This window comes from Oncorhynchus mykiss, chromosome Y (assembly GCF_013265735.2).
Source record: "Oncorhynchus mykiss isolate Arlee chromosome Y, USDA_OmykA_1.1, whole genome shotgun sequence".
Classification (NCBI taxonomy): domain Eukaryota; kingdom Metazoa; phylum Chordata; class Actinopteri; order Salmoniformes; family Salmonidae; genus Oncorhynchus; species Oncorhynchus mykiss.
Window position 1 is genome coordinate 37,657,032 of NC_048593.1, and position 27,739 is coordinate 37,684,770.

General features: G+C 43.8%; 1 protein-coding gene and 1 long non-coding RNA gene across 3 annotated transcripts in view; both read right to left on the reverse strand.

The window, feature by feature from the left end:
• Positions 1–8,121: 8,121 nt before the first annotated feature.
• LOC118945268 lies at positions 8,122–11,680 on the reverse strand. Its single transcript, XR_005040359.1, has 2 exons — positions 9,497–11,680; positions 8,122–9,401 (listed from the first exon to the last, which is right to left on the reverse strand). It is a non-coding gene; the product is annotated as an uncharacterized LOC118945268 (long non-coding RNA).
• A 1,997-nt stretch (positions 11,681–13,677) lies between these two features.
• LOC110510234 (serine/threonine-protein kinase TAO1) overlaps positions 13,678–27,739 on the reverse strand; it is a 45,547-nt gene continuing 31,485 nt past the window's right edge. For both annotated transcript variants that reach the window (XM_036967349.1, XM_036967348.1), the window contains 7 exons: positions 24,424–24,552; positions 19,753–19,836; positions 16,320–16,439; positions 15,520–15,759; positions 15,219–15,431; positions 14,369–14,551; positions 13,678–14,248 (listed from right to left, as the gene is read on the reverse strand). In XM_036967349.1, the coding sequence (XP_036823244.1) occupies positions 13,766–14,248; positions 14,369–14,551; positions 15,219–15,431; positions 15,520–15,759; positions 16,320–16,439; positions 19,753–19,836; positions 24,424–24,552 (1,452 nt within the window). In that variant the 3' untranslated portion in view covers positions 13,678–13,765. The remainder of the gene's footprint in view (positions 14,249–14,368; positions 14,552–15,218; positions 15,432–15,519; positions 15,760–16,319; positions 16,440–19,752; positions 19,837–24,423; positions 24,553–27,739) is intronic.

Consider the following 27,739-nt stretch of genomic DNA (forward strand, 5'->3'; position numbering starts at 1 on the left):
TGTATGTGACCAGTAAACATTTGGTTTGACACATTGATCCAATTTTTAAAAAATCATTCTGTAACATTGTTTTGTTTTAAATGTGACACGTCCAATCAGATAATACAGCTCTTCTTCTGACAGCTAGCTTGATTGACAGCTACCTATGCAGATGTGTTCTGCAGGCATTGCACATGTGGATAGTCAGCGGTCATTTAACATATGTAGTCTAGCTGTCAGAGTAAAATCATGGGCCTGTTTTTATGACATGCAGCTAGCTCCCTCTTCATCTACTGCTGCTTCCAACGTCAACAACAAGGCAGACAACCCGGTCCCTGTCAAGAAGAGAAAATACCACCCCGACTTCATAAAATATGGTTTTACATATATAGAAGACAGGCAGGGTGAGTGTAGACCGCAGTGGGTCCTATGCAACAAGCTGTTAAGCATAAACCTCCAAAATTAAAAAGCATCTGGGCACCAAGCATCCAAGTCACAAAGGTAAGACAGCTGACTTTTAAAAGGACATGTCAATATCTGGAGGCCACACAATATTCATTGAACAACGTATGCACGGTACAAGAAAAGTCACTTCGCGCATCATACCTTGTGGCCCAGCGTATTGCTAAGCGCAAATAAGACCACACCAGCGCAGAGGATCTCAGACTCCCTGCTGCGATTGATATGTGCACTGAAATAGTGGGAGAGTCAGCCCCCAACAAACTTAAAACCATACCCCTATCCAATGACACCATGAGGAAAAGAATCCAGAACGTGTGTGAGGACATACACTACCAGTCAAACGTTTTAGAACACATACTCATTCAAGGGTTTTTCTTTATTTGGACAATTTTCTACGTTGTAGAATAATAGTGAAGACATCAAAACTATGAAATAACACATATGGAACCATGTAGTAACCAAAAAAGTGTTAAATCAAAAGATATGAGATTCTTCAAATAGCCACCCTTCGCCTTGATGACAGCTTTGCATACTCTTGGCATTCTCTCAACCTGCTTCACCTGGAAAGCTTTTCTAACTGTCTTGGAGGATTTCCCACATATGCTGAGCACTTGTTCGCTGCTGTTCCTTCACTCTGCGGTCCGACTCATCCCAAACCATCTCAATTTGGTTGAGGTCGGGGGATTGTGGAGGCCAGGTCATCTGATGCAGCACTCCAGCACTCTCCTTCTTGGTCAAACATCCCTGGAGGTGTGTTGGGTCATTGTCCTGTTGAAAAACAAATGATAGTCCCACTAAGCCCAAACCAGATGAGATGGCATATCGCTGCAGAATGCTGTGGTAGTCATGCTGGTTAAGTGTGCCTTGAGTCCTAAATAAATCACTGACAGTGTCACCAGCGAAGCACCCCCACACCATAACACCTCCATGCTTTACTGTGGGAAATACACGTGGCGATCATCCGTTCACTCACACTGCGTCTTACAAAGACACGGCGGTTGGATCCAAAAATCTCCAATTTGGACTGCAGACCAAAGGACAAATTTCCACCGGTCTAAGGACCATTGCTCTTGTTTCTTGGCCCAAGCAAGTCTCTTCTTCTTATTGGTGTCCTTTAGTAGTGGTTTCTTTTCAGCAATTCGACCATGAAGGTGTGATTCATACAGTCTCCTCTGAAGAGTTGATGTGGAAATGTGTCATTTATCTTTGCTTATTTGAGCTGTTCTTGCCATAATATGGACTTGGTCTTTTACCAAATAGGGCTATCTTCTGGCTTAGCTTTTGCTCTGACATGTACTGTCATCTGTGGGACCTTTAACAGACAGGTGTTTGCCTTTCCAAACCATGTTCAATCAATTGAATTTACCACAGGTAAATCTAGTTGTGGAAACATCAAGGATGATCAATGGAAACAGGATGCAACTGAACTCAATTTCGAGTCTCATAGCAAAGGGTCTGAATACTTACGTAAATAAGGAATTTGTTTATTTTAATACATTTCTAAAAAACTTGTTTTTGCTTTGTCATTATGGGGTATCGTGTGTACTGTAGATTGCTGCGTATATTTAAGGATTTTATCCATTTTAGAATAAGGCTGTAACGTAACAAATTGTGGAAAAGGTCAAGGGGTCTGAATACTTTCCCGAAGGCATTGTATGCAGCACCCCATTGGTTCCTGCATGAACTGGAGCTGTGTGATAAGATAAGCTCTGTTTGCTAGCTGCTAACAAGCTATTTTGGTTAGGTCAAAGATCTGTGGTCAGGTAGGTGCTTATGAAAATTTGCTAGATAACCACCGACTGTAGTTACATGTACAACGCATGTTACCATCCTTACAAGTAAAAAGAAAACCTGCATAATGATTATTTTGACCTTTTTGTTGACAAGTCTTTAGTATAGTAACTTTCTACGTGGTGACATGCTAGCTAGCGTTAGCCCACCAGGAAAGGGATATTTAGCTAGCTAGTTAACTTGAATTCATTGTTCGTGAAGTCAGACTTGCTAGCTAAAGTTAGGCCAGCACCATGGCAAGGATTGTTGGTTAGCTAGCATTGCACCACTTAGAAGTCTGACTACATGAATGGTGAGCTAATGTTAACTAACTAGCTAGATAAATATTGCCGGGTGGGCTGGCTAGTTTTAGGCACCTCCATTCCAGGAGAAATGTCCCATCCCCAAAGTAGGATTTTAGATGTGCAGAAAGACCAAAGCCCAGTCTATTGTACCGTTACTATAGTCAAGTCTGTGGGTTATGGCATTTTAATATAGGATTTGTTACCATTTTAGTAATCAAATGTTTTTTTTTAAAGTATTTCAGATGGGCGGACCAGAAACCCAGTGACAACATTCAGGTCTGGAGCCACACACAAGCCTAAGATCACCATCCTAACAGTTGGCATTATGCATTGGGGCAGGTAACGTTCTCCTGGAATCCGCCAAACCCAGATTTGTGCGTCGGACTGCCAGATGGTGAAGCGGTTAGCTTTACACCACTCCAGACAACGCTTGGCATTGCGGTCTTGGGCTTGAATGTTGTCACTGTGTTTCCGTTCTGCCCATCTGAAATAGTTTTTTAATATTACCTCTTGGCTTGGTTTTTCCTCTGACATGCACTGTCAAATGTGGGCCCTTATATAGGCAGGTCTTTACAAATCATGTACAATCAATTGAATTTACCACAGGCGGACTCCAATTAAGTTGTATAAACATGTTAAGGATGATGAGCTCAATTTCGAGTCTCATTGCAAAGGGTCTCAATACATACGTAAATAAGACATTTGCTAACATTTCTAAAAACCTGTTTTCGCTTTGTCATAGTCTAGTTGATCAAGACTCATGACATCCTTTAGGTATTTAATAATAATAATAATAAGTGTTGCGTTCGAGACCACCTAAAGCGAGACCGATTCAAGACTGGAGCGAATCAAGTCTGAGTCAAGACCGAGACCGAGTCAAGACTCTGACCGGGGGGGGGGGGGGGGCAAGAGGTCCGAGTCAGAGTCAAGAACGAGACCAGAAAAATGCGAGTCCAATTCAAGACTATGACTGTAATTTTGTTAAGTCGTCAACATAATAGTTAAACATGTCCAGTATTTCTGTGTTCATATTTCAGAAGAATTCTTTAGACATTTAGAATGGTGAAAAAAAATGCATGCTGAGGGAAAATAGAGCCAATACAAATGTTTATTATCCCAAACACAGTGGGGAACAATGGGGTCGTTTAAGCTTTCAGAGAAAGGCTAAGGATTTTTTTTTAATAATACAAATCACATTATTATTCTTTTCAATGATGTTCTGATTCAATCTCTTCAGTTTTTGCTTGAAAATAATTGGTTAACACTGAACAGAAAAAAATATCCATTCAGGATTTTTCTAGATAAATGTACACTGAACAAAAATATAAATGCAACATGTAAAGTGTTGGTCCCATGTTTAATGAGCGTAATTAAAAAAAATCACAGAAATGTTCCGTACACACAAAACATTTTTCTCTCCAATTTTGAGCACAAATTTGTTTACATCCCTGTTAGTGAGCATTTCTCCTGACAATAGCATTTTATCGATGGCAATTTGAATGCACAGAAATACCGTGACGAGATCCTGAGGCCCATTTCTTTTAAGGTATCTGTGACCAACAGATGCATATCTGTTTTCCCGGTCATGTGATATCCATTTATTTATTTTAATTGACTGATTTCCTTGTATGAACTGTAATTCAGTAAAATCTTTGAAATTGTTGCATGTTGTGTTTATATTTTTGTTCAGTATAGCTAACTAAAGTCAGCCATTGGCTAGGCCATCAGATGCTTGATAGAAGGCATCTGCCATTCAACCGTATTAGGGCAATATTTTGGAGTGACAGTGGAATCAACCGATCACATTGACTTGTAATGGCCAACAAGTCACCGTCCAACAGCAAGCAGTAGTAGCTAGCTAGCTTTTGTTGTAGAAGACTAAGTGAACTTGTGAAGATGCTGGAGGAAACAGGTACAAATGTATCTATATCCACAGTAAAACGAGTCCTATATTGACACAACCTGAAAGGCCTCTCAGCAAGGAAGAAGCCACTGCTCCAAAACTGCCATAAAAAAGCTAGACCATGGTTTGCAACTGCAAAGGGGACAAAGATCGTACGTTTTGGAGAAATGTCCTCTCATCTGATGAAACAAAAATATAACTCTTTGGCCATAATCACCATCGTTATGTTTGGAGGAAAAGGGGGAGGCTTGCAAGCCAAAGAACACCATCCCAACCGTGAAGCACGGGGGTGGCAGCATCATGTTGTGGTGGTGCTTTGCTGCAGGGGGGACTGGTGCACTTCACAAAATAGATGGCATCATGAAGCAGGACAATTATGTGGATATATTGAAGCAACATCTCAAAACATCAGTCAGAAAGTTAAAGCTTGGTCGCAAATGGGTCTTCCAAATGGACAATGACCCCAAGCATACTTCCAAAGTTGTGGCAAAATGGCTTAAGACCAACACAGTCAAGGTATTGGAGAGGCCATCACAAAGCCCTGACCTCAATCCAATAGAACATTCGTGGGCAGAACTGAAAAAGTGTGCAAGCAAGGAGACCTACAAACCTGACTCAGTTACACCAGCTCTGTCAGGAAGAATGGGCCAGAATTCACTCAACTTATTGTGGGAAGCTTGTGGAAGGCTACCTGAAACATTTGACCCAAGTTAAACAATTTGAAGACAATGCTACCAAATACTAATTGAGTGTATGTAAACTTCTGACCCACTGGGAATGTGATGAAAGAAATAAAATCTGAAATAAATAATTCTCTCTAGTATTATTCTGACATGTTACGTTCTTAAAATAAAGTGGTGATCCTAACTGACCTAAGACAGGACATTTTTACTGTCAGGAATTGTGAAAAACTAAGTTTAAATGTATTTGGCTAAGGTGTATTGTAAACTTCCAACTTCAACTGTAAATTAATGGATCAATTGATAGCGACAGAATCACACATTGTAGAAGATTACTTCCCCAAACAAAGTCCAGCTTTTGAATGTCATAGAGACAAACCAAAGTAATTTCCATGTGCATCAGAGTCAAGTCTTCCTTGGTAAATGTACCACTTGTATCTAGCTTTAAAGCAACAACGTGCCCCTTAGGTTGAAACCCTCTAGGTCAGGTGTTCTCAAACTTTTTAGCTTGGTGACTACCAATTGAGGTGTCTTTTGAGTCGCAACCCACTGTCATGATGTGGCTCTTTCTGGGTGTAGATTGTGGCTTCCCCCGCTCTCTCACGCTCTCCTAAACCCAGGTTTTAGTGTCTCAGGTCGTAAATTCCTGGCAGAGACTCTCTCCCCGTGGTCATGCAGAGAGAGCACAGACTTGCAGTATTTTGAAGAGGCGCAACAACCTCAAGAGGCTGAAGAAATTTGGGTCGTCACCAAAAACACTCAAACTTTTAAAGATGCATAATCGAGAGCATCCTGTTGGGCTGTATCACCGCCTGGTACGGCAACTGCTCCGCCCACAACCGCAAGGCTCTCCAGGGGGTAGTGAGGTCTGCACAATGCATCACGGGGGCAAACTACATGCCCTCCAAGACACCTACACCACCCGATGTCACAGGAAGGCCAAAATGATCATCAAGGACAACAACCACCCGAGCCACTGCCTGTTCACCCCGCTATCATCCAGAAGGCGAGGTCAGTACAGTTGCATCAAAGCTGGGACCGAGATGCTGAAAAACAGCTTCTATCTCAAGGCCATCACTAACATTGAGTGGCTGCTGCCAATATACTGTCTCAAATCTCTAGCCACTTTAATAATAAAAAATTGGATGTAATGCATCACTAGTCACTTTAAACAATGCCACTTTATATAGTTTACATTCCCTACATTTCTCACTCATATGTATATACTGTACTCTATACCATCTACTGCATCTTGCCTATGCCGTACGGCCATCTCTCATATATTTATATGTACATATTCTTATTCATTCCTTTACATTTGTGTATATAAGGTCGTTTTTGTGAAATTGTTAGATTACTTGTTAGATATTACTGCATGGTCGGAACTAGAAGCACAAGCATTTCGCTACACTCACATTAACATCTGCTAACCATGTGTATGTGACCAATAAAATTTGATTTGAGAGAACAAGGGACTTCACTTGGCCAAACTCCTAAATCGCCAAAATGGGAGAATTAAACAGTATGTCTACTTTTGAGAGTGTGGGAATGGTCCGTGGACACTTAAGGGACAGTTATGTTGAGTGTGTTTCATTTGACCTCATGAAAGACAGGAAACACACAAAACGGTATATCTTAAAAAGTGCAAATTTCCCAGCTGTCAGGTTTACATCTAAATATTGTGCAACGTATGTGATTAAACATGAAACTATTTGTGAAAAGATGTAATGTGATGTTCAAAATGAGAGTATGGATTTAACTAGTCAGTGGCTACGCCCACGTGAGCATAGAAATTACCTTGGCGTTTTCTACTGGAACGCATAAAACCCACTCCTGATGAAATTCACCCCAGACTAAGCAAACGCCAGCGTGAGCCGAGGTTGCAAATGGTTGAATTACTGAGACCAAAACATGCCGGGTAACGCTGGTGTGCAAAGTGGTTGAAACTACAACTCTGCCAAAGGACAAGACTATTCCACGTGGAGCGTTGGCTACACGGCTGGAAATGGTTCATCAGAGACGATCGATCCCTACAGAATAAGAGCAAATCTTAGACACAAATTACTAGTCTGCAGCTAGAAATGACGTAAACCAAGAGGACGAGAATACAGACAACCGCCGAAACATCTATTCTACGAGAACATTTCTGAACGGTACTCTGAAGTATCCATTCTAACCACTAAATACTTTGATCTTCGGGGAAACATAACCAGAGACTGATCAACTCTCCAGCAGACGAACCGGATTCCAAAAGACAATGACATACGGGTGTAGATATATACTTGCAATCATTCTCGAATGAGCAGCCGTATATGTGTGAAGGATTAGCATTTCAATGTATATAACTACAGACTGTGTGTAATGAATCCATTGGTCTTTCCCGCTCTTTCTCAGTCCCACACCTTTCCCTTTGTCCACCAAACCGTCCTATCGGCTTAGCCCACTAGGGACTCTTTCCTGTCATTGTTAGTAACCAATATCTACGGTTTGTTCATGGTCACGTGTTTGGTTTATATCTTCTTTGATTAAAGATAAGGATTTATATTTGTCTACTGTCATTGAGTACGCACACTAATAACTCAATATTAAACTGATTGTCATGTAAAACACCTTACTCTGCTGATCTTAAGCATACACCGGTTAAAACATGGTTTTCTGAGCAATCTTTCAAATGATTATTATTATTATTATTATATAAAATAGGCTTCCCAAAAATACAAGTTTATTTCAACTGCCGATTTTCTGCGTTTATCAAAGTCCCATCAGGTAGCCTGATTTCAGAAGCCCCATCAGGTAGCCTGATTTCAGAAGTCCCATCAGGTAGCCTGATTTCAGAAGTGTCCATGGAAACAGGATTATTTGGGAAATCGATATTCTTGCAAAGCATGTAAACGTTTAAAAATCAGAATATTCACAATAATCGTATTATTGTGTGCATGTTTCCATACTCTTGCTAAAGTTTCTAAATAAGCAGTGTGCACACTCACGATGAAACCCCCCACTAGACCGACAGGACACAGAAGAACTAAAAGGACTTTATTACAGTGGAATCTTTGTTCAGTAGCCCTCTGCCAAACAAAATAAGTCATTACAAACAAAATATTACATTTGTCTCCTAAAACATTCTTTCTCAATTTCTTTTAAACATTTTTAAAATCACTTTTTCTATAATTGTATATATTCTTTTATGTAAGACATTCATCTTTTTTTGCACAACCTATCCAGTTTAATACAGACGTGGGAATGGTTCCAGTAACTCTACTGATCAGACCGTAGAGATCCCGTCTCTCCAAGGATGAACCAGAGTGGATCTCTTATTTTAATCTGACCATTCAGAGTATAATCTAGATGTCATCATAATCTGACCAACTGAATTACATCAATCGATGTAGATAAAAACCAACCATTTCTCTCGATAAGAGAAATAAAAACCCGAACAGCAAATTCAAACCATTAAAAGGAAGAGTACAGCACATCCTCCTCAGTTTGGGGAGAGACCTGAAGGTTCTTTGCAGAAAGAATGAGTGGCCAAGAGAAGATGGAGAATAGTTCACAGGTCAGCAGCGAGTCTGAACAAGTAGAGACAATAGAATCAAACGGAATTTAATGGGATCCAACGGAACTCGATAGAACCCCAACGGAATCTAATGGGATCCAACGGAACTCGATAGAACCCCAACGGAATCTAATGGGATCCAACGGAACTCGATAGAACCCCAACGGAATCTAATAACACTACTCCAGGACCACACTGTGTGTGTGTGTGTGTGTGTACAAGGTGTTGTTGATCATGTTTTTTCCATTCATTTCCTTGTTTCAAAGCATTGTTAAAGACCATGTCAGTTATCACAGAGATTTGTGTCTTCACAATTACAAGCAGTTAATTGGTCTCAACTTGGATTTGTTTTTAAATGTCGTTTTTTTTTCAATTCTAAAAATGTACAATATTAACACATTATTTCCAATACATCCCACATGAAATTGCTGTTAAATCAACTATTTATATATATATATATATATTCTTTTACCACACCTCCCCCCACCTTATATATATATATATATATATATATATATATATATGAGAGAGGGGTCTGTCTGTCTATTTGAGGAGGGGGTCGGTGGGTAACGACAGGGGGCGGTGCAGGAGCAACAGCAGCATCACCACCCACCCAAAAGGACATTCAGCAGTCATAAACCAACACCTGTACTGTTCTGTACTATAGTCTGTATGGCATACTGTAGTGTACTACACCTGTACTGTTCTGTACTAAAGTCTGTATGGCATACTGTAGTGTACTACACCTGTACTGTACTATAGTCTGTATGGCATGATGTAGTGTACTACACCTGTACTGTTCTGTACTAAAGTCTGTATGGCATACTGTAGTGTACTACACCTGTACTGTTCTGTACTAAAGTCTGTATGGCATACTGTAGTGTACTACACCTGTACTGTTCTGTACTAAAGTCTGTATGGCATACTGTAGTGTATACCCCACAGTTCTTATTCAGTAACCCTCAGATCCTCACTTCCACCCATCTTCCCTTAAATCCCTCTATGACTTGACCTCAACTTCCTGTACCAGTTCTATAACGCCACCCTCTCGTATCACTCTGTTCACATACACCATGCCCCATAGGTGGGAGGGTCAGGGGGGGGGGGGTATTTGAGGGATGGAGATAAAAAGGTGAAGGAGAGCGAGAAAAGGTAAGAGAAAGAAATGGTGAATATGGATCATGTGAGATCCACTTTCATGGAAAGTGTGTGTTTACGTCTGTTTGTACAGTAAGTGCCAGCATCCCTGTGAAGTCACATGATCACGGCAAAGTGCTGTTGTCATTGGATCAAAATGGCCGTCCAGACCAGAGACTGACAGGGACGTGACCGATTAAAACCCAAGAGAAGTTTTCTGCGATGTTCCAAACTAGCATAGGGAACAACTCCCTGTTCAATGTGCCCGTCACGGTCTGAACCAGCTTATAAGCATCCTGACGTTTCAGGTTCGTGACATGCTGCATAAAGACTAAAGCAAGTAAAGGATTGACAAATGTAAAGTGCTTAAAAAAATATAAATAAAAAGTGACTAAGTGTGTGTGTGGATGTCTACGTCAAACAGCATGACATGAGCAGACGTAAGTGTGTGTGTGTGTGTGTGGATGTCTACGTCAAACAGCATGACATGAGCAGACGTAAGTGTGTGTGTGTGGATGTCTACGTCAAACAGCATGACATGAGCAGACGTAAGTGTGTGTGTGTGGATGTCTACGTCAAACAGCATGACATGAGCAGACGTAAGTGTGTGTGTGTGGATGTCTACGTCAAACAGCATGACATGAGCAGACGTAAGTGTGTGTGTGTGTGTGTGTCTACGTCAAACAGCATGACATGAGCAGACGTGGTTTGCCACTATTAAACTCTAGGGAGTTTTTCCTAGCCACCGTGCTTCTACACCTGCATTGCTTGCTGTTTGGGGTTTTAGGCTGGGTTTCTGTACAGCACTTTGAGATATCAGCTGATGTACGAAGGGCTATATAAAATAAATTTGATTTGATTTGATTAGACTATGGCACAGCTACAGTAGGTTCTAGCACAGTCTCCTGTCAGTCGATACCAAGGACGGGCAACTTTAACGGGGTAAAAACAACACAACTCATCATGAGGGGCCACAGTGCCTTGCGGGTTTACGTACCCACATCCATAAACACATGCAGTAAGAGATATTGGTTTCCCCTATGACTCCCAGCCTAGTGTGCTGTATCCACTGTGTATGATACCTGTATATGTATGGCTGTGTGACAATGTATGAGTTGGGCCTGCGTGTGTGTGTGTGCGTGTGTGCACACGCGTGTTTGGTCAGGTGTATGACAAGCGTGTTTGGATAAGTGTGTGTTTACACTCCAGCTGTGGGTGTTTGTGACTCTCAGATGTGTGTGTATACACACACACACACACACACACGTGTGTATCATAGCTTTCTGATGAGAACCCTGTAGGCCCATCTCCAAAACAGACTCTTCAGGAAATGAAAAAAAAAAAAAAAAGGTTATATTTTTAACAAACATATAATTACCAAACTTCAGGAGCTATTATAAACATATGTTCTTAGTCGTAGAGTCAGGAAATATTCAGTCTATATTGAGGGGAGTTACTGCATTCAATACAAATGTTTTGGGATAAAATGACAAGGTTTTCATCAGACAGCGGTATGTATATGTGCAGAGTGTCTTCAGCTAATAATCCTAATTTGGTGTCTGTTTATATCAGTCCTGTCACACGTACCAGTGTTACACGTGTGTGAAATGTAAATGTGTTTTTTGCATATCCCAACTCTCCCTGAGACGCCCTCGGAGAGTGGGGTCACGGCTAGGGTCAGCCATTACGAACGGCGACTGAAAGCAATTGGGGTTAAGTGCCGTCGACAGACCCCCCCCACCAACTTGTCGGCTTGGGGATTTAAACTAGAGACCTTTCGGTTACTGACCCAACCCTCTAAACGCTGTCTTGGTGTGTGTGTCTAGGTGCATGACAGATGTGTGTGTCTAGGTGTGTGTGTGTGTGTGTGTCTAGGTGTGTGGCAGATGTGTGTGTCTTGGTGTGTGACAGATGTGTGTGTCTTGGTGTGTGTGTGTCTAGGTGTATGACAGATGTGTGTGTCTTGGTGTGTGTGTGTCTAGGTGTATGACAGATGTGTGTGTCTAGGTGTGTGTGTGTGTCTACATGTATGACAGATGTGTGTCTAGGTGTGGGTGTCTACGTGTATGACAGATGTGTGTGTCTAGGTGTGTGTGTGTGTGTCTACGTGTATGACAGATGTGTGTGTCTAGGTGTGTGTGTGTGTCTAGGTGTATGACAGATGTGTGTCTAGGTGTGTGTGTGTCTAGGTGTATGACAGATGTGTGTGTCTAGGTGTGTGTGTGTGTCTACGTGTATGACAGATGTGTGTGTCTAGGTGTGTGTGTGTGTCTACGTGTATGACAGATGTGTGTGTCTAGGTGTGTGTGTGTGTGTCTACGTGTATGACAGATGTGTGTGTCTAGGTGTGTGTGTGTGTGTCTACGTGTATGACAGATGTGTGTGTCTAGGTGTGTGTGTGTGTGTCTACGTGTATGACAGATGTGTGTGTCTAGGTGTGTGTGTGTGTCTAGGTGTATGACAGATGTGTGTGTCTAGGTGTGTGTGTGTCTAGGTGTATGACAGATGTGTGTGTCTAGGTGTGTGTGTGTCTAGGTGTATGACAGATGTGTGTGTCTAGGTGTATGACAGATGTGCGTGTCTAGGTGTATGACAGATGTGTGTGTCTAGGTGTGTGTGTGTGTCTAGGTGTATGACAGATGTGTGTGTCTAGGTGTATGACAGATGTGTGTGTCTTGGTGTGTGTGTCTAGGTGTATGACAGATGTGTGTGTCTAGGTGTGTGTGTGTGTGTCTAGGTGTATGACAGATATGTGTGTGTGTGTCTACGTGTATGACAGATGTGTGTGTCTAGGTGTGTGTGTGTCTAGGTGTATGACAGATGTGTGTGTCTAGGTGTGTGTGTGTCTAGGTGTATGACAGATGTGTGTGTCTAGGTGTGTGTGTGTCTAGGTGTATGAATGTGATTATTATTATTATTATTTGACCATGCTGATCATTTATGAACATTTGAACATCTTGGCCATGTTCTGTTATAATCTCCACCTGGCACAGCCAGAAGAGGACTGGCCACCCCTCAGAGCCTGGTTCCTCTCTAGGTTTCTTCCTAGGTTTTGGACTTTCTAGGGTGTTTTTCCTAGCCACCGTGCTTCTACACCTGCATTGCTTGCTGTTTGGGGTTTTAGGCTGGGTTTCTGTACAGCACTTTGAGATATCAGCTGATGTACGAAGGGCTATATACATAAATTTGATTTGATGACAGATGTGTGTGTCTAGGTGTGTGTGTGTGTGTGTGTCTAGGTGTGTGTGTGTGTGTGTGTCTAGATGTGTGTGTGTGTGTGTGTGTGTGTGTGTGTCTAGATGTGTGTGTGTGTGTGTGTGTGTGTCTAGATGTGTGTGTGTGTGTGTGTCTAGATGTGTGTGTGTGTGTGTGTGTGTGTCTAGATGTGTGTGTGTGTGTGTGTGTGTGTGTGTGTCTAGATGTGTGTGTGTGTGTGTGTGTGTGTGTGTGTCTAGATGTGTGTGTGTGTGTGTGTGTGTGTCTAGATGTGTGTGTGTGTCTAGATGTGTGTGTGTGTGTGTGTCTAGATGTCTATATGTGTGTGTGTGTGTGTGTGTGTGTGTGTGTGTGTGTCTAGATGTGTGTGTGTGTGTGTGTCTAGATGTGTGTGTGTGTGTGTGTCTAGATGTGTGTGTGTGTGTGTGTGTGTGTGTGTGTGTCTAGATGTGTGTGTGTGTGTGTGTCTAGATGTGTGTGTGTGTGTGTGTCTAGATGTGTGTGTGTCTTGATGTGTGTGTGTGTGTGTGTGTGTGTCTAGATGTGTGTGTGTGTGTGTGTGTGTGTGTGTCTAGGTGTGTGTGTCTAGATGTGTGTGTGTGTGTGTGTGTGTCTAGATGTGTGTGTGTGTGTGTGTGTGTGTGTGTGTGTCTAGATGTGTGTGTGTGTGTGTGTGTGTCTAGATGTGTGTGTGTGTGTGTGTGTGTGTGTGTGTGTGTGTGTGTGTGTGTGTGTGTGTGTCTAGATGTGTGTGTGTCTAGGTGTATGACAGGTGTGATCCGTTGGAGATCTGAGAGGTGATGCTGGCGCTCATGCTCATAGCCTGTTCGCTCCGCCCCCCTCCTGACGTCGACGCCCTCCTCATAGCCTGGGGGCTGTTCCTGGCCCCCCCCACCACCCCTCCCACACTCCCCCTCTGACTCCCTCCCCCAGAGGGCTGATGCAGGCTCCAGGGAGGGGGACCCCCAGCGAGCATAGGGTGACCCCACGGCTGCTGGGAGCTGGTCCCCCCCTGGTGGTGGCTGTGACCATGAGACAGTCCGGACCCCCCTCCTCCCCAACCCCCTGGGCTGCCCTGTGTGTCTGAGCCAGAGCCCTGCAGGTTAGACAGGACCATGTTGCTGAAGCCTAGTCTCATGGACTCTGAGTCAAAGGCCTCTATCTCTCTGGCCTGGCGCTCCAACAGGGACCTGATACGCTCCACACGCTCGTTCTGCAGAGACAGCATCTCCTCCTCAATCTGGAGACACACACAAACAGAGAGAGAGATGGGGACGAGAGACCATCAGAAACACACAGTGATGCCAACACCTACTAAATCACACACACACACACACACACACACACACCTCGTCCCTACCTTGTGTTCCAGAAGAGCCCTGCGGAGCGACACTCTCTGCTCCAGATCCTTCCTCTCTCTGTCGTGCTGGGCTTCTGTCTGCATCTTGATCTTACTCTGGTAGGCGTTCAGCAGCTCCAACTCCTGCTGCAGCTGCATCCTCAGCACCTGACACTCCCCTTCCTGGGCCTCGTCCAATCGCAGCTGGGGAAGGAGAAGGGTGGACAGAGGGCATGGGGACAAAACAAAAAGGTGGAGACCAGTAGTAAATAGATCTGAAATCATTGGATAGTTTTAGCAATATGCTACAAACTAGGGCAGCAGGATATGGGTCCCCCCAAAAAAAATGTACATTTGTTTTTACTTGCAAAGTAGATCAAACACTTGGAGGGAAATAGAATGACGAAGCAAAGTGGAAACCAGCATCGTTCTTGTCTGGAACAATCATTTTACCGAACAGAACACCAAGAGAACTGCATCTAACAGCGAGGAGGATAAACAGCGCTGCTTGATTGACAGGGGGCGGGGCTTGGTGTCTGTGGGAAAGCAGTCGCAAGAGGAGTGGGAAAGACACTACAAAAACAGTCAACTATAAAAAATTAAAACAAATTGATATAGCACGCAGCTGAGCAGCATTTAAAAAATTCCATGCAATATGGATCACTTGCAATATGGATTGTACATGTCAATATTGCAATTTTGACGTGAATTTGATTAATTATGCAGCCCTACCACAAACAGTAGCCCCTTGGGGTTAGAACTAGGGAGTGAACATATTTTTAGTAAGTCTTCCCAAAAAGTAGATTTTAATTTGCCTGTGTTTGATACCTGTTTAGAGAGACAACAGTGTGTGTGTGCATGTGGTACTCACAGCCTGTGTGGACAGCATGTTGTTGATAGAGTGGTCATACTGCTCGGCCAGGATGGCCAGTTTCCTGGTCTGCTCCTCCTTCAGCCTCTTGAGCACTGCCTTGTGGTCGGCCTTGGGAGTGCTCTCCAACAGGTGGTTCCTCAGGGCCTTGTACTGCCGTGTCTGGATCTTACACGTGTCCTGGAACTGCTTCTTAATCTGCAGCTCTTTAGACTGGGGGAGGGAGTGGGGGACCGTAAAATAGGTGTAGGTGTGTGTGTGTGTGTGTGTGTGTGTGTGCCAGTGTCTGTGTGTTCCTGACCTTTAAACTCTTGGGCTGCTGTCGAACCTCCATGACATGTTTGCGTCTCAGCTCTCTCTCCCTCCTCTTGTTGTACTCCAGCTGATTGGTCAGTTCTGTCTGGTGCTGTGTCCTGATAAGCTCCGCCCTCATCTTCTGGATGGTTCCCAGATGTCTGAACTCCAGCTCCTGCATCGACTCGTGATGTCTGAGCAGCATGGCATGTTCCAAGTCCTTCTGGGTCTGACGCTTATTCAACTCCTGAGACAGGGAGAAGAAGAGAGATTGAATGACAAGTAATATAATAATAATTTAGTGTTTCACATTTGTACAGTTGTGTTTTAAATGGAAATGTTTTTTTTTTGCATATCCCAACTCCCCGAGACACCCTCGGGGAGTGGAGTCATGGCCAGGGGTCAGCCTGGCAACTCTGGAGTGCAGATTTTTCCCCTGGACTGCTCGGGGATTCGAACTAGCGACCTTTCGGTTACTGGTCCAACACTAACTGTTAGGTTACCTGCCTCGCTATGTGGGGGGAGGGAGAGAGGGGTTGAAAGAGATAGAGGACAGGAAGAAAGGAGAGCGTGAATGAAAAGTGGTAAGGGGATGGAGGGAGGGGAGAGGAGGAGGAGAGAAGGGTTGAAACAGAAATGGAGGAGAGGTAGAGAGGGTGTTAAGAGAGCATGAAAGATAATGAAAAATAAATGAATTGAGAAAGGAGAGGAATGTTCACACAAGACAGCTCCATGTGTTGAGCGATAGATAACCTGTCATGTCCTTTGGAGGTGAATAGGAATGATGTGTGTTTGCGTGTTGTGTACCTCTCGTGCCAGGTCCTGCTCCACGTTGTGCCTGGCGATGAGTATCCTGCGTTTGAAACGTCGACACTCCAGCTCCAGGTACTGCCGCTGTCTCCTCAACAAGTTGGCTTCCTCCTCAGCCTGACAAATCACATCCAACTTTACTTAACAGTGTGGCTCAGTTGGTAATGGATCTTGCAACGCCAAGGGTTGTGGATTCGATTCCCGCTCAGGAATGACTAAGTTGCTTTGGATAAAAGCGTCTGCTCTGGTATGTATTGTATAATATCTTATATAGTACATTTTGTACCATAAAAACACAGTACAAAGTACTTCACATACATCCAATTAATAATACAAGAAAAATACCATACATTTATAGACAGATACAGGAAGAGAGTACAACAATAGCAGAAGTCTCGAGGTATTGCTCGCCTGAGGTAGAATACCTCATGATAGTGCGGTATACAGTTTATCTACCAAGAGAGAAATCATCTATATTATTCAAATCCTTCTATTTACCACCGCAAACCAACGGTGGAAAAAGTAACCAATTGTTCTCAAAGATGGTGCCGATAGAGACGGCAGCTCCGCTTCTAGTCCTTTAGGAAACTGCAGTATTTTTTGTTCTTCATGTATTATTTCTTACATTGTCAGCCCAGAAAACCTTAAGTGTTACTACATACAGCCGGGAAAAACTATTGTATATCAGAGAGACGTCAACTTACCAGAACAACCAGCACTACCACCAGGAATACGACTTTCCCAAAACGGATCCTTTGTCTGCACCTCCCAGGGAATTCCAACTAATTCCAGAGGCCGACTCAAAACAACGCCACCGGAGGAGAGCGTGCCGGAGCGGTCTTCTAGTGAGGCTTCGGATGTGCACACACCACCCACCACTTCAGAGTATATTACTCGTTAATGTCCAGTCATATTGCTAACAAAGTTGATAAAATTAGAGCAAGAGTTGCTTTCCAAAGAGATATCCGGGATTGTAACATACTCTTTCACGGAAACATGGCAAGCTTGGGACATGCTGTCGGAGTCAGTACAGTAAACGGGACTTTCAAGTGCATCGCGCCGACACAAATAAACATCTCTCCGGTAAGAAGAAGGTCGGGGGTGTATGTCTATGATTAAAAACTCATGGTGTAATTGTATCAACATTCACAAACTCAAGTCCTTTTGTTCACCTGACATTGAGGAATTCTATCAAATGCCGACCATATTATCTCCCAAGAGAACTCTCCTCCGTTATTGTCATAGCCGTGCAAGCGGATACCAAGACGAGGAATTTCATTGGACTTTATGCAAACTGGAAACCATATATCTGGGGATTTTAACAAAGCTACCTAAATTCTATCAGCATATCGATTGCAGTACATGAGCGAGTAACACGGTCGACCACTGCTACTCTAACTTCCGCGATGCATTACAAAAAGAAAACCAGCCTCGTCGCGAACATCGACGTCTTGCTTCCAGACAAATTCAACCACTTCTTTGCCCGCTTTGAGGACAATACAGTGCCACCGACGCGGCCCGCTACCAAAGACTGTGGGCTCCCATTCTCCGTGGCCGACGTAAGTAAAACATTTAAACGCGTTAACCCTTGCAAGGCTGCCAGCCCAGACGGCAACCCTAGCCACGTCCTCAGACCATGCTCAGACCAGCTGGCTGGTGTGTTTACGGACATTTTCAACCAATCCTTATCTCAGTCTGCGGTCTCCACATGCTTCAAGATGACCACCATTGTTCCTGTTCCCAAGACAGCTAAGGTAACTGAACTAAATGACTATTGCCCCGTAGCACTCACTTCTGTCATCATGAAATACTTTGAGAGACTATGCAAAGATCACCCTACCTATCACCCTAGACCCACTTCAATTTGCTTACAGCCCTAATAGGTCCACAGACGATGCAATCCCCATCACACTGCACACTGCCCTATCCCATCTGGACAAGAGGAATACCTTTGTAAGAATGCTGTACATTGACTACCGCTCAGCATTCAACACCATAGTACCCTCCAAGCTCATCACAAAACTTGAGTCCCCCGGTCTGAACCCCTCCTTGTGCAACTCGGCCCTGGACTTACTGATGGGCCGCCTCCAGGAGGGTGAAGGTAGGAAACAACATCTCCACTCCACTGATCCTCACCACTGGGGCCCCACAAGTTTGCGATCTCAGCCCCCTCCTGTACTCCCTGTTCACCCACGACTACATGGCCATGCACGCGCCTCCAACTCAATCATCAAGTTTGCAGACGACACTACAGTGGTAGGCTTGATTACCAATAACAATAACGAGACAGCCTACAAGAAGAAGGTGAGGGCCCTCGGAGTGTGGTGTCATGAAAATAACCTCTCACTCAATGTCAGCAAAACAAGAGATGATTGAGGACTTCAGAAAACAGCAGAGGGAGCACCCCCCTATCCACATTGACGGGACAGCAGTGGAGAAGGTGGAAAGTTTTAAGTTCCTTTGTGTACATATACACCGACAAACTGAAATGGTACACAGACAGTGTGGTGAAGAAGACGAAACACCGCCTCTTCAACCTCAGGAGGCTGAAAGAATGTGTCTTGTCACCTAAAACCCTCACTAACTTTTACAGGTGCACAATTAAGAGCATCCTGTCGGGCGGTATCACCCCCTGGAACGGCAACTGCATCGCCCACAACTAGTGATACACCGACAAAAAAAAAAATTGCGATATACATTTTTGCGGCCTTTTAAGCATTCTAGTACAATTAAATAGTTTACACACACACACACACACACACACACACACACACACACACACACACACACGGACGCAGCTGTCTAAGGCACTGCATCTCAGTGCAAGAGGCGTCACTACAGTCCCTGATACAGGCTGTATCACATCCGGGCGTGAATGCGAGTTGCCATTTTTAGCTAATATCGGCCCAATTCCGATATGTTCACCGATATATCCTGCATCCCTACCCACAACCGCAGAGCTCTCCAGAGAGTGGTGCGGTCTGCAAAACGCATCCTGACCGCTTGCATCCCCGAACGGTATGGCAACCGCTAAGCATCCGACCGTAAGGCGCTACAGAGGGTAGTGCGTATGGCCCAGTACATCACTGGGGACAAGCTTCCTACAATCCAGGACCAAAATACTAGGCGGTGTCAGAGGAAGGCCTAAAAAATTGTCAAAGACACCAGTCACCCAAGTCATAGAGTATTCTCTTTGCGACCGGAGCGCCAATCCTAGGTCCAAAAGGCTCCTTAACAGCTTCTACCCCCAAGCCATAAAACTGCTGAACAATTAATCAAATGGCCACCCAGACTGTTTGCATTGACCCTTTTGTTTTTACACTGCCGCTACTCGCTGTTTATTTTCTATGCATAGTCACTTTACCCCTACTTACATCTACAAATTACCTCGACTAACCAGTCATTTGCGTTGATGTAACTGGTGCTGTACCTGGAAGTGCTGGATGTTCTCCTTCTGCTTGGACAGCCACTCCTGCTTCTCCTTCTTAGGGGTTGACTGGTTCTCACTCAACTCCTACAGGACAGAGAGAAGTGAGTGTGTGTGTGTGTACACCTCTCGTACCAGATCCTGTTCCACATTGTGTGTGTGTGTGTGTGTGTGTGTACACATCTCTTGTACCAGGTCCTGTTCCACGTTGTGTGTGTGTGTGCGTGTGTGTACACATCTCTTCTACAAGGTCCTGTTCCACGTTGTGTGTGTGTGTGTGTGTGTGTGTGTGTGTGTGTGTGTGTGTGTGTGTGTGTGTGTGTGTACACACACACATCTCTTGTACCTGGTCCTGTTCCACGTTGTGTGTGTGTGTGTGTGTACACATCTCTTGTACCAGGTCCTGTTCCACGTTGTGTGTGTGTGTGTACACACACATCTCTTGTACCACGTTGTGTGTGTGTGTGTGTGCGTGCGTGCGTTCGCTTGAACCAGGGACCCTCTGAACCCATCACCTAAAAAGCAGTGCTAAATTACAAAATAAAATTCTTACCCTGTAAGCTTGTACATGGATGAGTAAAACAGCTTCGGTTTTGGATTGCTGACATACCTTGTTCATAGACTGCTTACAGGGTAAGGAAACCGAAGTCATTCTGTAATTTGTGTGAACTATCCTTTTAAGTTGATATATAAATATATTGTATAGTTAAATTAAGGTTTTAAATATATATATATCAATGTATCAGATGTGCAGTCCTATTGCTCCCAGCCTCAGACTGGTGAAACTCTCCTCAGGAAGAAGATAATAAGGGGTGGGGTCTAGACAGAAACTAGTTGCAATAAGTTGCTACTTACCAAACCAATCACATATTTACACTGGTAGAGCTCCTAACAGTTTGTGATTCTGATTTGCAACAGGCAGCATATGACACAGGCTAATAAAAGGTGGTCCGGGATGGGGAAAAGGAAATGCCTCTCCTGAGGGAAAACCACATTTCTACTCAGAGACAATCAATTGCGAGCATTGAATGTCAGCACTCCCATTCAAATTGCAAAATCCAAATAATGAAATTCCTCAGACTTCGATTTTGGAAGGACGGTCACGCACGACTAGACTTCTCCAAGCTGTAATTTACATATAAGCTCTGGTGCTTAAATTTGGCCCGCATCCCTCCAATATAAATGAACCATTACCCAGAGTGCTACTGAAGCCATGGTCCTTCAGAACTACTTCTAGGTCTAGATTGGTTGACGGCAAAGATGGACACTACTAGTCTACCACGCAGTAACAGCTAACTAGCTAGCCGTTCCATATCGGCTAAACTCACCCTCCTTTGACCTGGTCTCCGCAGCAACCCCAGTAGCCGGGCAAAGCCCAACTGAGTGATCCGGGTCAGGAGCATCAATGTAACAGTGTTGCTTCCATCCCTGTTCCTGTCCCTCACTGGGCTCGAACGAGGGGCGCGAAGTAGTGCCTGTCCCTGTTCACCCACGAAGCAGCGTTACCTGTGTGTGTGTGTGTGTGTGTGTGTGTATTCAGATAGTATTCAGACCGCTTGACTTTTATACTTTGTTACATTACAGCCTAATTCTAAAATTGATTAAATGTCAATCTTTTCTTTCATCAATCGACAATCTCACGCAAAATGAGAAAGCAAAAACTGAAATATTACATTTACATAATTATTCAGACCCTATACTCATTACTTTGTTGAAGTGCCTTTGACAGCAATTACAGCCTGGAGTCTTCTTGGTTATGACGCTACAAGCTTGGCACTCCTGTATTTGGGGAGTATCTTCCATTCTTCTCTGCAGATCCTCTCAAGCTCTATCAGGTTGGATGGGGAGCGACGCTGCACAGCTATTTTCAAGTCTCTCCAGGGATGTTCGATCGGGTTCAAGTCCGGGCTCGGGCTGGGCCACTCAAGGACATTCAGAGACTTGTCCCAAAGCCTCTCCTGCGCTGTCTTGGACGTGTGCTTAGGGTCGTTGTCCTGTCGGAAGGCGAACCTTCGCCCTAGTCAGGTCCTGAGCAATCTGGAGCAGGTTTTCATCAAGGATCTCTCTATACTTTGCTTCGATCCTTACTAGTCTCCCAGTCCCTGCCGTTAAAACGCATCCCCACAGCATGATGCTGCCACCACCATGCTTCACCGTATGGATGGTGATAGGTTACCTCCAGACATGACGCTTGGCATTCAGGCCAAAGAGTTCAATCTTGGTTTCATCAGACCAAAGAATGAAGGTGCCTATTGGCAAACCTCAAGCAGGCTGTCATGTGCCTTTTACTGAGGAGTGGATCCCGTCTGGCCACTCTCCCATAAAGGCGTGATTGGTCGAGTGCTGCAGAGATGGGAGAACCTTCCAGAAGGACAACCATCTCCACAGAGGAACTCTGGAGCTCGGTCAGTGACCATCAGGTTCTTGGTCACCTCCCTGACCAAGGCCCTTCTCCCATGACAGCTCAGTTTGGTTGAGCGGCCAGCAAAAGGAAGAGTCATGATGGTAACAAACGTATACAATTTAAGAATAATGGAGGCCACTATGATCTTGGGGACCTTCAATGCTGTGGAAATTTTTTGGTACCCTTCCCAAGATCTGTGCCTCGACATAATCCTGTCTTGGAGCTCTACGGACAATTCCTTTGAGCTTGGTTTTTGCTTTGACATGCACTGTCAACAACCATATATAGACAAATCATGTCCAATCACTAAGTTGTGGAAACATCAAGGATGATCAATGGAAACAGGATGCATCAACTCTCATAGCAAAGGGTCTGAAAACTTAAAGTTGAAGTCAGAAGCTTACATACACCTTAGCCAAATACATTTAAACTCAGTTTTTCACAATTTGTAACATTTAATCTTAGTAAAAATTCCCTGTCTTAGGTCAGTTAGGATCACCACTTTTATTTTAAGAATGTGAAATGTCAGAATAATAGTAGAGAGAATCAAAATCAAATCAAATAGAGAGAATGATTTATTTCATATTTTATTTCTTTCATCACATTCCCAGTGGGTTAGAAGTTTACATACACTCAATTAGTATTTGGTAGCATTGTCTTTAAATATGATTAACTTGGATCAAATGTTTTGGGTAGCCTTCCACAAGCTTCCCACAATTAGTTGGGTGAATTTTGGCCCATTCCTCCTGACAGAGCTGGTGTAACTGAGTCAGGTTTGTAGGCCTCCTTGCTCGCACACGCTTTTTCAGTTCTGCCCACACATTTTCTATGGGATTGAGGTCAGGGCTTTGTGATGGCCACTCCAATACCTTGACGGTGTTGGCCTTAAGCCATTTTGCCACAACTTTGGAAGTATGCTTGGGATCATTGTCCATTTGGAAGACCCATTTGCGACCAAGCTTTAACTTCCTGTTTGATGTCTTGAGATGTTACTTCAATATATCCACATAATTTTCCCCCTCATGATGCCATCTATTTTGTGAAGTGCACCAGTCCCTCCTGCAGCAAAGAACCCCCACAACATGATGCGGCCTCCCCCTTTTTCCTCCAAACACAATGATGGTCATTATGGCCAAACAGTTCTAATTTTGTTTCATCAGACCAGAGGACATATCTCCAAAAAGTCTAATCTTTGTCCCCATGTGCAGTTGCAAACTGTAGTCAGGCTTTTTTATGGCGGTTTTGGAGCAGTGGCTTCTTCCTTGCTGAGCGGCCTTTCAGGTTATGTCGATATAGGACTCGTTTTACTGTGGATATAGATACTTTTCTACCTGTTTTCTCCAGCATCTTCACAAGTTCCTTTGCTGTTGTTCTGGGATTGATTTGCACTTTTCGCACCAAAGTACGTTCATCTCTAGGAGACAGAACGCGTCTCCTTCCTGAGCGGTATGATGGCTGCGTGGTCCCATGGTGTTTATACTTGTTCATCTGTGCAAACAATAGTAAGCGTTGTACCTTCAGGCGTTTGGCTGATTTCTTTTGATTTTCATATGATGTCAAGCAAAGAGGCATCCAGGTTTGAAGGTAGGCACAGATGTTTGTACAGATGAACGTGGTAACTTCAGGCATTTGGAAATTGCTCCCAAGGATGAACCAGACTTGTGGAGGTCTACATTTATTTTTTCTTCTGTGGACTTTCTTTTGATTTTCTCATGATGTCAAGAAAAGAGGCACTGAGTTTGAAGGTAGGCCTTGAAATACATCCACATGTACACCTCCAATTGACTCAAATGATGTCAATTAGCATATCAGAAGCTTCTAAAGCCATGACATCATTTTCTGGAATTTTCCAAGTGGTTTAAAGGCACAGTCAACTTAGTGTATGTAAACTTCTGACACACTGGAATTGTGATTTAGTGAATTATAAGTGAAATAATCTGTTTGTAAACAATTGTTGGAAAAATTACTAGTGTCATGCACAAGGTAGATGTCCTAACCGACTTGCCAAAACTATAGTTTGTTAACAAGAAATTTGCGGAATGGTTGAAAAACGAGTTAATGACTCCAACATAAGTGTATGTAAACTTCCGACTTCAACTGTACGTAAATAAGGTATTTTCTGCAAACAGTTCTAAAAACCTGTTTTCGCCCTGTCATTATGGAGTATTTTGTGTAGATTTGATAGATATGTGGAAAAAGAGAAAGGGTCTGAATACTTTCCGAATGCACTGTGTGTGTGTGTGTGTGTGTGTGTGTGTGCGTGTGTGTACCTCTTTAAGCTGCTCTTTGCGAAGTTTGTACTCTCGTTTCTGAGACTCCAGGAAGCTGCTGAGTTCTTTCTTCTGTTGGACCTGAATGTGCTGCTGGAACTTCTTTTCATCGTTGTTAAATGTCTTTGCCTGCGCGCCCGCACACACACACACACACACACACACACACACAAAGAGAGAAAACTGCATGAACAGGAGTTGCAATGTATGAAGTTCTCATTGTGTGGGGAGAGTATAGCAGAGAAGACTGAAGGGACAAATCAGGATTTAGAAATTCAATCAACCAATTTGCAGGCCAGAAAAAGGACAGTAATTGTAAAAATATATAGGTATTGTATATAAGTCCATTACAATATAGATACTGTATATAGGTCCATTACAATATAGATACTGTATATAGGTCCATTACAGTATAGACACTGTATATAAGCCAGCAGCATACCACCCTGCATACCACTGCTTGCTTCTGAAGCTAAGCAGGGTTGGTTCTGGTCAGTCCCTGGATGGGAGACCAGATGCTACTGGAAGTGGTGTTGGAGGGCCAGTAGGAGGCACTCTTTCCTCTGGTCTAAAAAATATCCCCAGGCCACTGCCCTGTGTAGGGTGCCGTCTTTCAGATGGGACGTTAAACGGGTGTCCTGACTGAGGTCATTAAAGATCCCATGGCACTTATCGTAGGGGTGTTAACCCCAGTGTCCTGGCTAAATTCCCAATCTGGCCCTCAAACCATCATGGTCACCTAATAATCCCCAGTTTACAATTGGCTCATTCATCCCTCTCACCAGGTTGTTGCTGTAAATGAGAACGTGTTCAGTCAACTTACCTGGTGAAATAAAAAAATATAGGTCCATTACAATATAGACTTGCACATCTATCATGTTAATTATTTCCCCTCCCTAATCTTCTACATTTGCATGTTGTGTTAACCCTTTGGCAACAAGTCCCCCGTATGGGGTACTATTAAACATGCCACAAAAACAAGTCTAGATTCAATAGTTCAATATTAAGATACAAACATGTTCGTAACTGTGTTGTTTTTGCCGCACTGCATCACTTTATCTTGGCCAGATTGCAGTTGTAAATGAGAACTTGTTCTCAACTGGCATACCTGGTAAAATACAAATATATATATATTTTAAGGCAAAAGGTGGCTATTTGAAGAAATATAAAATATATTTGGATTTGTTTAACACTTCTTTGGTTACGAAATGTTTCCATGTGTATTATTTCATAGTTGATGTCTTCACTATTAATCTATTACGTAGAAAATAAACTCACCAAAAAGAAACGTCCCTTTTTCAGGACCCTGTCTTTCAAATATGATTCGTAAAAATACAAATAACCCTTCATTGTAAAGGGTTTAAACACTGTTTTCCATGCTTCTTCAATGAACCATAAACAATGAATGAACATGCACCTGTGGAACTGTCTTTAAGACACTAACAGCTTACAGACGGTAGAAAATTAAGGTCACAGTTATGAAAACATAGGACACTAAAGAGGCCTTTCTACTGACTCTGAAAAACACCAAAAGAAAGATGCCCAGGGTCCCTGCTCTTCTGCGTGAACGTGCCTTAGGCATGCTGCAAGGAAGCATGAGGACTGCAGATGTGGCCAGGGCAATAAATTGCATAAATTGTATGTCTGTACTGTGAGACGCCTAAGACAGTGCTACAGGGAGACAGGACGGACAGCTGATCATCCTCGCAGTGGCAGACCACGTGTAACAACACCTGCACAGGATCAGTACATCCGAACATCACACTGCGGGACAGGTACAGGATGGAAACAACAATTGCCCGAGTTACACCAGGAACGCAAAATCCCTCCATCAGTGCTCAGACTGTCCGCAATAGGCTGAGAGAGGCTGGACTGAGGGCTTGTAGGCCTATTTGTAAGGCAGGTCCTCACCAGACAACACCGGCAACAACGTCGCCAATGGGCACATACCCACCGTCGCTGGACCAGACAGGACTGGCAAAAAGTGCTCTTCACTGACAAGTAGTGATTTTGTTTCACCAGGGGGATGGTCGGGTTCGCGTTTAACGTCAAAGGAATGAGCGTTACACCGAGGCCTGTACTCTGGAGCGGGATCGAATTTGGAGGTGGAGAGTCCAACATGGTCTGGGGCGGTATGTCACATCATCATCGGACTGAGCTTGTTGTCATTGCAGGCAATCTCAATGCTGTGCGTTACAGGGAAGACATCCTCCTCCCTCATGTGGTACCCTTCTTGCAGGCTCATTCTGACATGACAATGCTACCAGCTTGTCCTGTGCGTGACTTCCCGCAAGACAGGAATGTCAGTGTTCTGCCATGGCCAATGAAGAACCTGGATCCCAACCCATTGAGCACGTCTGGGACCTGTTGGATTGGAGGGTGAGGGCCATTGCCCCCAGAAATGTCCGGGAACTTGCAGGTGCCTTGGTGGAAGAGTGGGGTAACATCTCACAGCAATAACTGGTAAATCTGGTGCAGTCCATGAGGAGGAGACGCACTGCAGTACTTAATGCAGCTGGTGGCCACACCAGATACTGACTGTTACTTTTGATTTTGACCCCTCCTTTGTTCAGGGACACATTCCAGTCTCAACGTCAACAGTGAAGAGGAGACTCTGGGATGCTGGCCTTCTAGGCAGAGTTCCTCTGTCCAATGTCGTTGTTCCTTTACCCATCTCAATCTTTTATTTTTATTGGCCAGTCTAAATATGGCTTTTTCTTTGCAACTCTGCCTAGAAGGCCAGCATCCCCGAGTTACCTCTTCACTGTTGATGTTGAGACGAGTGTTTGCGGGTACTATTTAATTAAGCTGCCAGTTGAGGACTTGTTAGGCGTCTGTTTCTCAAACTAGACACTGATGTACTTGTCCTCTTGCTCAGTTGTGCATCAGGGCCTCCCACTCTTTCTATTCTGGTTAGAGCCAGTTTGCGCTGTTCTGTGAAGGGAGTAGTACACAGCGTTGTAGGAGATCTTCAGTTTCTTGGCAATTTATCGCATAGAATAGCCTTCCTTTCTCAGACCAAGAATAGACTGCCGAGTTTCAGAAGTAAGTTATTTTGTTTCTGGCCATTTTGAGCCTGTAATCGAACCCACAAATGCTGATGCTCCAGATACTCAACTAGTCTAAAGAAGGAAAGTTTTATTGCTTCTTTAAAATCAGCACAACAGTTTCAGCTGTGCTTATGTAATTGCAAAAGGTTTTTCTAATGATCAATTAGCCTTTAAAAATGATAAACTTGGATTAGCTAACATCTAGTGCCATTGGAACACAGGAGTGATGGTTGCTGATAATGGGCCTCTCTACGCCTATGTAGATA